Consider the following 11,482-nt stretch of genomic DNA (forward strand, 5'->3'; position numbering starts at 1 on the left):
GGTTGAAATCTGGGCGGGACTAGATAAGCAGAATTGCTTCATCCCATTTCACCAAGTCATGTAATAACAGTGGATGAATTGTACTGAATGGTGACAATGTACAAGCCGAAATAAACAAACAAACAAACATCCATCCATCTTCTGTACCGTTTACTAAATAATACACCAAATACCAAAAAAATAAGACTTAGATCAGCCTAACAACGCAATGTTTATTTCCTACAGCTCTACGTCCAGACACGTAATCCTGCCAATCTGAACATGCACATAGTAAGAGATGAATACCCTGACCGACCCCTAACTTTAGAGGGTGCGTTGGGAAAGAGGAAGCACTACCAGCAGTTCCAACCAGTTGTCACTTTGGCAAAGGGGTATACCATCCATTGGGACCAAGCCGCACCTGCTGAGGTCACCATCTGGCTTATTAACTTCAACAAGTAAGTGAACATAGTCATGGTTTATAGTAGCAAGATGGAAACTCAGACACAGTGGAACACAAAAAACAGCGATTATGTGGCACTCAAAATGCTTGATTACAAATGTGGATCGTTGGGTGACATTTTTTTAGAGAGGTTCAGTGGCAAACACACATACAGCACAGGTATGTATATGTACATTAATGTTGAATAAAGATTGCACTCAAATTCGTCGTAGAGTCAAAGTCAAAGTCTGCTTTATTGACAATTTCTGCACATGCCGAGACATACAAAGAGATCGAAATTTCGTTTCCTACTATCCCACGGTGACAAGACATATTACATATTCAAGTAAACAATACAAAAAGTAAAAATAAAAAGGCACATACAATGAGTCACTGATTTCCAAAGATGATGGCTAAGCTCTGACCAGTAGAAAACTGGGACTCGTTAAATACAACTTCTGATTAATGTAAAATATATTTTAATTCTACTAATCTCAGACATCTAATCAACTTTCCCACCAGGTCTCATCCCAAAAGTCCTGATAAATCTATCTTGATTGACTTGATCTTAACTAACATGATCCATGGATTTAATTCTTTCAATGTCGATTGTAATGACCTAAGTGATCATCATCATCATATAGAAGCACTAGGATTCCAAAATGCAAGCCCCGTATTGTTTTCAGAAACAATTTTAAACATTTTAATTAGCAAGTCTTTCATCATGATTTGTGGGTGGTAAAATGGAAATATATACGTACTAAATCTAATTCTAGACTCTACGTCTATCAACAATCCTGGACTTTTTTCAAAGACATTTCCCTGCAAGTTATAAATAAACATGCAGCTTTGAAGAGATTCATCCATCCATTATCTGTACCGCTTGTCCCTTTGGGGGTCGCGAGTGTGCTGGAGCCTCTCCCAGCAGTCATCAGGTAGTAGGCTGGGGCAGACACCCTGTAGTGGTTGCCAGCCAATCGCAGAGCACACAGAGACGAACAACCAGTCGCACACGCGCTTATGGGCAATTTGGAGTGTTCAATCGGCCTACCAAGCATGTTTTTGGGATGTGAGAGGAAACCGGAGTTCCCGGGAAAAACTCACGCAGGCACGGGGAGAACATGCAAACTCCACACAGGGAGAGCCGAAGGTGGAATCGAACCCACAACCTTCCGAACTTGGAGGTGGATGATTATTATTATTATTATTATTATATTATCATTATCATTATTCAAATTGAGGCAGCATGATGGTGCATTGGTTAGCACGTTCACTTCCCAGTTTCAGAGGTGCAGGATTTCATTCCGGCTCTGGCCTTCCTGTGTGGAGTTTGCATGTTCTCCCCTGCTACTCATGTACTCATAACTACTCCTACCCCTATTCCTACTCCTCCGACTACTACTACTACTACTACTACTACTACTACTCTTAACACAAAACTCATTTCTCAACAGATTATTGATCATACATTGTCCTAAATGTTGATTTGAATATTTTAATTAATATCAGAGAAGCAGCTATACACGCAGAATATTCCTTAATGGGGTAAATATAAGGCAAAAAATGTTGAAACCTGGCAAAGAATCTTTGGGCTGATATGCCAATGAAAGAAATCCACAACCCAGAGTTGCCAAGTATATACTTCAGTACAATATAATTTTATCAATATTTTTTTATATTAATTTTTTAAAATACGAAAATCACATCGCTCTCACCACAAATGTTAACGCAGAGGCTCCTGCCAATTTGTGTATGCTAACTTTTCCACTCATACATACCTACACTGAAAAAAAATACTTGTGTATAGCAACGAGACACAGCAAAGCAGACATAGTCTTATAAAGTCCAGTTTTTCTTGGACTGCAACTTGACAGTAGAGTTCCCACCCATCCTGTTTTCCCCAGAATTCTTCTTAACCAGTCTCTTCTGGGATGCAATTTGTCCCCGTCTCTTGGAGAAAATGTAAAAACCCACGATTGATTTCCTTTGTTGTGTACCGTTTTTTTCCGTGTATAGTGCGCCCCCATGTATAGTACGCACCCCTAAAAATGGCATGCTGATGCTGGAAAAAAGCTTGTACCCATGTATAATACGCACCCAATTTTTATGAATTTTTAAAAAAAAAATCAAAGTCCCAATGATCGTCACACACGCAGGGAGGCAATGGGTCCCATTTTTATAGTCTTTGGTATGGTCTTAACTAGGCTGGATGTAATTTTTTTTGTTGGCGTTGATTTCTCCGACTGCCCGTAAACGCACCACCGCGCTCCGTGCGCGCACGGGACAGCAAACGAGCAGGTGATCGAGCAAGCGTCTGATACAAGAGCATTGCGGTCGCATGGAGCGTGTTTGAAGTGAACAGCAGAGACGAAAGGAACAAGGCAAAGTGTTGTGAAATAAAATATTACCTGTAATACGGATTTAGGTAGAGAACTGAACTCTCACTCTTTATATAGCTGACGTGTCTTGCGCATCCGTTCTGCGCATCTGTAATGGCGGCCTCCGTATGATATCCGGTTTGCGTGTGTGCGCGTGTGCGTGTGTGCGCGTGTGTGCGAGAGCGAGAGAGAGCGAGAGAGAGAGTGCGAGAGAGAACTCTCAACCGTAGCACGCCGCCGACCGCCCAACTGCACCGCGCTGGTAGCATTATTGTGACAGAGCCGTCGCTGAAATTTAGAAGATATTTTTAAAGTCCTGATGTACTTTCTAAAATTTAAGTGGACCTCAGTGCGCACTGCGCAGGGAGCTTAATTTGGTGCGGTCGCGCAACCGCAGCGCGCCGGGCGCTCACTGTTGCATTGCTTAAAGAGCGCCTTTGTGTTTTAGGATGAACAGCAGAGACCAAAGGAACAAAGCAAAGTGTTGTGAAATAAAATTTTACCTGTAATACGCATTTTGTTATTTGCCGATTGAAACTGCTAATTAAACTGTGAATTGAAACTAATAGGAAGAAAACAACTCTCGCTCTTAATATAGCTGACGTGTCTTGCGCATCCGTTCTGCGCATCTGTAATGGCGGCCTCCGTATGACGTCCGGTCCGCGATGGAGATTAAAAACAAACAATATTTGACAATAACACACCCTCAAGGATTGCACCATCGCATCAAACGATGTGTCGTCAATTATGTATTTTACTGACTAAGTGTGTTGGCCAGGATGGCTGAGTACGATGCGCGATTGACAACAAACAAGAAGAAAGGTGAGTTTTATTTCGGGGGAGATTTGTCATGTCTCGTCCCCAGTTTTGCTATGTGTCTAGGTTGCCATAGTTTCTGTTCGCGTCGCCCCTCTCTTCCTGTGTCACCTCAATCGATGTAACGTGTTTTGTATTTAAGTCCTGTCTGCCCCTCGCTCACCGTTGGATCATTGCATGTGTTACTGTCATTCTGTTCCTGTCTTTGGTAATGTCACTCTGTCTTTTTGTTCCACGACTTTGTCGGTCAGTCCTGTTTTTGGTTTTGTTGTACCATGACTTTCTTTAAAAAAAAAAAAAAAAAAATTAAAAAAATATATATATATTTTTTTTTTTTCTTTGTACCCATGTATAATACGCACCCCAGATTTTAGGACAATAAATTAGGTAAACTTTGCGCACTATACACGGAAAAAAACGGTAGTTTAGAAATGTCCCTCTGTGCTTTTGTGGTTAGTTAAAAATGTCTCGATCTGTTTGTCGATGCATACATCACGCGGACGTGCATAAGGCAAGCAGGGAGGGAAATTTAATGGGAAATGTTCATTTTCATTTTGTTTTACAATAGATATTCCTTTCATTATTTGTTTGAATTTTCAAACAGAGAAATTAAGGGACAAAAACATGCTCCAATAAGTGTGACACGTGAACATTTGACCGCGGCCACTGTATGTGCATGGCAACATATCATAGCTGAAATGTGGTTAGGGAAGACAAAAAACAACTGGACGTGTGTGTTTGCCGCCATAAATGTTTTAGGTGTTTGATCTGCATCTCAATAATACATTTGTGTGCATTTTAAAGGGGCATCCTGCATAAATAGAGGGGGCATAGAAAGGCCGAAGTCCATCTTTACAGTTAAAAAGCAAGTTAACTCAACGCGTTACAATTCTGCACCTTCGAGCTGGCAGTGCGAGTTCCTCAAGTTAGGTGGTTGTCGTAGGAGTAGAAATGCCACCAGTTACATACAGGACTGTCTCAGAAAATTAGAATATTGTGATAAAGTTCTTTATCTTCTGTAATGCAATTAGAAAAACAAAAATGTCATACATTCTGGATTCATTACAACCCAACTGAAATATTGCAAGCCTTTTATTATTTTAATATTGCTGATTATGGCATACAGCTTAAGAAAACTCAAACATCCCATCTCAAGCTGGAGTCTCGATATCAAAAGCCACTGTTCACGGACGTGTCCGGGAAATGGGCTACAATAGCCTTATTCCCATGGTCAAGCCACTTCAGAATTCAAGACAACAGAAGAAGCGTCTGACTTGGACTATGGAAAAGAAGCACTGGACAGTTCCAGAGTGGTCCAAAGTCCTCCTTTCAGACGATAGCAAGTTTTGTATTTCATTTAGAAGTCAAGGTGCCAGAGTCTGGAGAAAGGCTGGAGAGAAACAAAATCTAAGTTGCTTAAAATCCAGTGTGAAGTTCCCACAGAAAGCGATGGTTTGGGGAGCCATGTCAGCTGCTGGTGTTGGTCCACTGTGTTTCATCAAGTCCAGAGTAAATGCAGATTTTAGAGCACTACATGATTCCGTCTGGTGAAGAGCTCTATGGAGATGATGATCTCATTTTCCAGCATGATCTGGCACCTGCCCACAGTGCCGAAACCACCAGTAAATGGTGTACTGACCATGGCATTACTGTCCTCGATTGGCCTGCCAATTCCCCTGACCTGAACCCCATAGATAATCTGTGGGGTATTGTGAAGAAGAAGCTGAAAGACACCAGACCCAACAATGCAAATGAGCTAAAGGCCGCTATTGAAGCATCCTGGGCATCCATAACACCTCAGCAATGCCAAACAGGCTGATTGCCTCCATGCCACGCCGCATTGATGCAGTAATCCGTGCAAAAGGATTCTCAACCAAGTACTGAGTGCATCAATGGACATATTCAAATGTTTGATTTTGTTTTGCTGTTTTAAATCTTATACGGTCTGAGGAAATATTCAAATTTTTTTAGATAGGATTTTTGAGTTTTCTTAAGCTGTAAGCCATACTCAGCAATATTAAAATGATAAAAGGCTTCCAATATTTCAGTTGATTTGTAATAAATCCAGAATGTATGACATTTTTGGTTTTTTTAATTACAATAAAGAACTTTATCACGATATTCAAATTTTCTGAGACCGTCCTGTATGTCCATCGCTGATCGTGAAATAAAATCCAAATGAAAATTTGCTTATGTTTGAAGCAAATGTTTACAACCCCCCCTCCTCAAAAAATGACTATTTTAAGCAGGGCTGTGGACTCGGTCGGATTTTTGCACCGAGTCCGAGTCCGGCCTCTTGGCCATGAGTCCGACTCCGGCTGTCCATTTTTTCTGTTAATTCATGTGACTGCTTAGTCTTTATTCAAGGCTAATTTAGATCAAAATCTAAATAATTACAACAGTTTTGTGATGGCTTTGTCTTTATTAAACATATAAACGAATACAATAAACAGATACTTTCAAGTTTTAATCATTAATTACACCATTATAGCTCAGACATTTATCTAAACACAAATAATTAGTGACGACCCCTTATTTGGAAAGCGAAAAACCCATGTCGTACGGCGTCAGCACTGTTGTTTTCAATAAAAACATGAACTCACGTTTGTCAGTCAATTTTAATTTTTATAAAGGATTATTCTCATTTGATGCCATCCGCGTTCTGCCATTGAAGCGGGGTGCATTCAAAGACCAGTCGTACAGACGGAACACTCATTCACTTCACCAAAACGCAACAATATAATTACGTGAGCTCTTTGCATAAACATCGATGCAAAGAAACTCCTCTTTTTGGGTACAGGCTACAAGGAGTATATATTACAAAGGAGACTTAATTGTGATCATCATTCATCCATCCATCCATTTTATTTTATTACTCAGGTATTTTCAAAGCAAATTAATATTGTTGCATTTATTAATTTGCTTTCACATGACAGCGCAATATAATTAAAAGCTGACACGATAGCAATGTCAAACGTGTTCATTTAAGAAAAAGCCACACACGTTTTGTGATCAAATCTTTCATAACGAGAATGATTTGAGTGAATTGATTTTACAATTTTCATCCCCCCTCCCCACCATCTGTCACTTTGCTTGGGACAAAAGGAGCCTTCAGAACGGAAATTTTGTCTCAATTATTCATTCAAATCAATTCACTCAAATCATTCTCGTTATGAAAGATTTGATCACAAAACGTTTCCGTCTGTACGACTGGTTTTTGAATGCACCCCGCTTCAATGGCACAACGCGGATGAATTTAAAGACATCAAATGAGAATAATCCTTTATAAAAAATAAAATTGACTGACGCAAACGTGAGTTCTTCATGTTTTTATTGAAAACAACATAGTGCTGACGCCGTACGACATCGGTTTTTCGCTATAATTCGGTATAATTTGACGTAGTCCAAACGCACCCAAAGTTAAGGTTTCATGGGAATATTATTGTCATAATTGTCTGGACCATATATGATATTTGTTTAATGGTAGTTGTTGATAGATCTTGAAGATGTCAAGTTATAGGTGCATATAGCACGTTCATTGTAAGATGGGAAGAGATGTTGTGTATTTTGGGCTAACTCAAATTCCGTAGTAGAAAAACCCCGGAAGTGGGATGGGCGCATTCTGTGTTGTTGTGGTACGCCCTGTGAACGCACTGTGAGTAAGGAATAAAGCAGTTACCATTCACGTCGTTCTCTGACCTATTCTTGCTATCTAAGAACCTGGAAAATAGTAAGGATACAACATATATCACGGGTCATTACGGCGAGTTTGGTGGAGTTTTTACTGCTTCTTACAACTCCTACCGCGCTGACTGTAACGTGACACTCTCTGGCTGCGTCTTGCCTCCTTTTTTTTTTTATTGTCGGACTCGGTGGACTCGGTCAAAATCAGCACTGAGTCCGAGTCCGGCAAAAATGACCGAGTCCGACCGAGTCCAAGTCCCCGAGTCCGAACCGAGTCCACAGCCCTGATTTTAAGCATCCAACTGTGCTTAGCATGCCCCTGAATTCGCACTGAATAAGATCCTGTCAGTAAGCCGTACAGAAAGTAATCATCACACCCTAATTGAGTAAGCAGATAGTAGGTATATAAATTTTGTCAGCACCATACTAATATTGCATTCTAAGCAATTAGCATGGATTTAAAGCCTATGAACGTATATATACTCAGACTTCAGAATCTTTATTATCCCCCGGGGTGGCAATTTGTTTCGCAACAACAGAACAACACAGTCACCATTCATTTATCAACATCACACAATATGGGCAGGTGATGTGTTCAATTACACAATCATAATCATTACATTCTGCAGCATCCAGACACCTATACCTCAGGGGCAGGCTCACAATACCTGTTTCAAGAAGTCTATAGTGGTTGGCACAAAGGTGTTCCTATACGTATTTGTTCTGAGCCTAGACAACAAGTACCGGCGGCCAGACGGCAGGAGCCTGTAGTGGAAGGCCAGCAGGTGGGCTATTCTGTCCATCCCTGGTTGGACAGAATAGCCCTATCTTACTTAGTGGCCCTGGCTCTATACATCCCAGAAAGCTCCATGAAACCCGTTCCAGCAATACTTAGACATTGTGTCTTAATAGGTTTGTGAGAGGATGGAGATTCACTTACTATGATGAGCCGTTTTAAGATTTAGATTTTATCAGCGTTTAATCTACAAAACTCTGGTCAATCAGTATGACAGGCAGCAAAACCTATTGTTTGTAATACTTTGGGTACTCGCAAAAATGGGCAAGTCTTTCTTGGTGGCGTAATATTGGCACCTGTTGCTCATCTGGCGCTGCACCATTGATAGCAATGAAAATGACAATGGCACCATCTGCAGGTGTGGAGCAGGTCACGCAGCATGCCATTAACTTTTGTCTTTGTCAAAAGTCAATGGCATGCTGCGTGACCTGAATAGTTCTGGGTTGTAATCTGATAGACGGTGGCCATCTAGTAAATTATTTAAATGGCTGTGTCACCAAAAAAAAAATCTAACTTTACAAGTTTAATGCTTAATTTTGAGAGACATGTGTTACATAACAACTAAGTATTGTAATCCAACTATTCCAACAAAGTTTTTATTAGAGTATTAAATACCCGCAAAACACTAATCCTTTGGACTTCTTGATATCATTTTTTACTACAGAAATGACTGGATCAACGTGGGTGTGTGCTACCCTCAAGGCACTACCTTTGTTGTCATCTCAGACATTCACAATCGCCTGAACAAACAGACCCGGAAGACAGGAGTCTTCATGAGAACAACGCAGAAGGAGAAGATCAACCAATCACATCTGACCAGGAGCTATTACTACTGGGAGGAAGACACAGGGTCAGACACACAAAAATACACAAGTGTCTTATAAATGTGTTATTTGTTATGGATTTGTACAAATGTGACTCTTCATAAATATTGCGAGTTACGTGCGAATATACATTTTCAGATTATGATTATCATATTTTTATACAGGCGGCTTGGTGGAACACTGTTAGCACGTCCGCCTCATAGTTAGGAGGGTGCAAGTTCGACTCCAGCTCTCCCTGTGTGGAGTTTGCATGTTCTCCCCGTGCCCGCGTGGTTTTTTTCCGGGCACTCTGGTTTCCTCCCACATCCCAAAAACATGCTTGGTAGGCCGGTTGAGCACTACAAATTGTCCCTAGCTGTGAGTGTGAATGGTTGTTCGTCTCTGTCTGCCCTGCAATTGGCTTACAACCGGTTCAGGGTGTCCCCCACCTACTGCCTGATGACTGCTGGGATAGGCTCCAGCTTGCCTGCGACCCGCATGGGGACAAGTGGTATAGAAAATAGATGGATGGATGGTTGGGTAGGGAGGGAGGGATATTTTTATACATATGTCCACATCAATTTGGGTGATAATCAGGCACCTTTTTTTTTTACGAGGCAACATATGGACAGGCAACTTCACAACATGAAGTAGGTAGATATATATTGCAAGTTTTGTTCTAATATTTTACAGAATAATTATCACATGCCTACACTTCCTCACACAAATTTTGGTGATAATTGGTCAGAGTTTTTGGACGTTGAGTCACATTTTCCACCGTACCACCTACTGCGGCCCCCCTTTGGCGACGTCATACACTAATTTTATCAGGTGTGTTGAAGTAGGAAGCCATATAAAACATGCAAAGCACCAGATCCCGCAGTCCATTAACATTTTTGATTGCAGCTTTGTGCTGTACTATTCTCAATTTGAGATTGTACTTTGTCCAACATCGATAATACACACATGGACATTTCAACAAATAAACATCATGTGTAGACATACTATAATTTATTAATTGTTTTTTTTATATTCTGTCGCACGCATGGACGCAAATCACTCCACGCATTTGGGGTTTGTTGTTAAAATAATAAATTTACTGAAACACACACAACAGCGGCAGTTAGTCAAGACCCGGCGAAACTCCCACTCACTGTCAACTACTGAGGACCCCCGTAGTTGTCCCAGGTGCCTTATTAAAATCCCCAAATACTCGCCACTGATACAATACAGTACTATTTGCATATAACGGCATATAACGTGTTCAAAAACATATTAAAAAAATTAATTAACATGGCGGGTGAGTATGAATGTCCATTCAAATGTCCCAAAAACCACCATGGGCCCCACAATTCTTTGCCTGTTCTGTGGGTGAGTAAATACTTTAATGGTATGTACGTATGTGAGCACAATATGTACAGTAGATCTACCCCATCTATAATCACCATTGACCTCTCGGGGCAACCAATTTTTACTTGCAAGCTTAGGTTCCTCAATGGCTACAGGGAAGATACCACAGTAATAAGGTTCTTGCTTCTCCTAATTACATCTTCTGTCATAACTTGTCTGAGGAACTGTCCATAAAGGATGTTATCTTTGAGTGATTTGGAGTGGTGGCTTTCTGCACGTAAAATAATGTTCCCATCAGTTTGTATATGATCAATAGTAGTGTTTGATGTTGTTTTTTTTGTTCATTGACAGAAATAAGTAAATCCATTAAATGTTTCGTATCTGTGTTGTGTTCCATAGTAGATTTCAGGAAAGGCTATTTATTACTAGGATAATGTCTGAACTGAAATAATGAGTCTTCTGAACCTATGAACAAACAGAATGTCATCAATGTATCTCTTTATAATGATATTGTGTTTAAATTAGTTGCTAGGACTACAAATATAGAGGTTTGCATAATTGAACGCAAAGGGAGAACTTACCGTTTTTTTCCGTGTATAGTGCGCAATATTTAACTAATTTATTGTCCTAAAATCTGGGGTGCGTATTATACATGGGTACAAAACAAATTTTAAAAAAAAATGTTTTTAATTTTTTTTTTTTTTTTAAAGAAAGTCATGGTACAACAAAACCAACAACAGGACTGACCGACAAAGTCGTGGAACAAAAAGATAGGGTGACATTACCAAAGACAGGAACAGAATGACAGTAACACATGCAATGATCCAACGGTGAGCGAGGGGCAGACAGGACTTAAATACAAAACACGTTACATCGATTGAGGTGACACAGGAAGAGAGGGGTGACGCGAACAGAAACTATGGCAACCTAGACACATAGCAAAACTGGGGACGAGACATGACAAATCTCCCCCGAAATAAAACTCACCTTTCTTCTTGTTTGTTGTCAATCGCGCATCGCATTCAGCCATCCTGCCCAACACACTTAGTAAAATTCATAATTGACGACACATCGTTTGATCCGATGGTGCAATCCTCGATGGTGTGTTATTGTCAAATATTGTTTGTTTTTTAATCTCCATCGCGGACCGGACGTCATACGGAGGCCGCCATTACAGATGCGCAGAACGGTTGCGCAAGACACGTCAGCTATATAAAGAGCAAGAGTTCAGTTC

The 11,482-nt window shown here is 40.5% G+C and overlaps 1 protein-coding gene across 1 annotated transcript in view; it reads left to right on the plus strand.

Moving 5' to 3' along the window:
- LOC133152430 (cell migration-inducing and hyaluronan-binding protein-like) overlaps positions 1 to 11,482 on the plus strand; it is a 233,489-nt gene that overhangs the window by 213,822 nt on the left and 8,185 nt on the right. Inside the window, 2 exon segments of the mRNA XM_061276012.1 lie at positions 226 to 437; positions 8,760 to 8,945. Coding sequence (XP_061131996.1) covers positions 226 to 437; positions 8,760 to 8,945 — 398 coding nt within the window.

Source organism: Syngnathus typhle, linkage group LG4, assembly GCF_033458585.1.
Source record: "Syngnathus typhle isolate RoL2023-S1 ecotype Sweden linkage group LG4, RoL_Styp_1.0, whole genome shotgun sequence".
NCBI classification, from domain to species: domain Eukaryota; kingdom Metazoa; phylum Chordata; class Actinopteri; order Syngnathiformes; family Syngnathidae; genus Syngnathus; species Syngnathus typhle.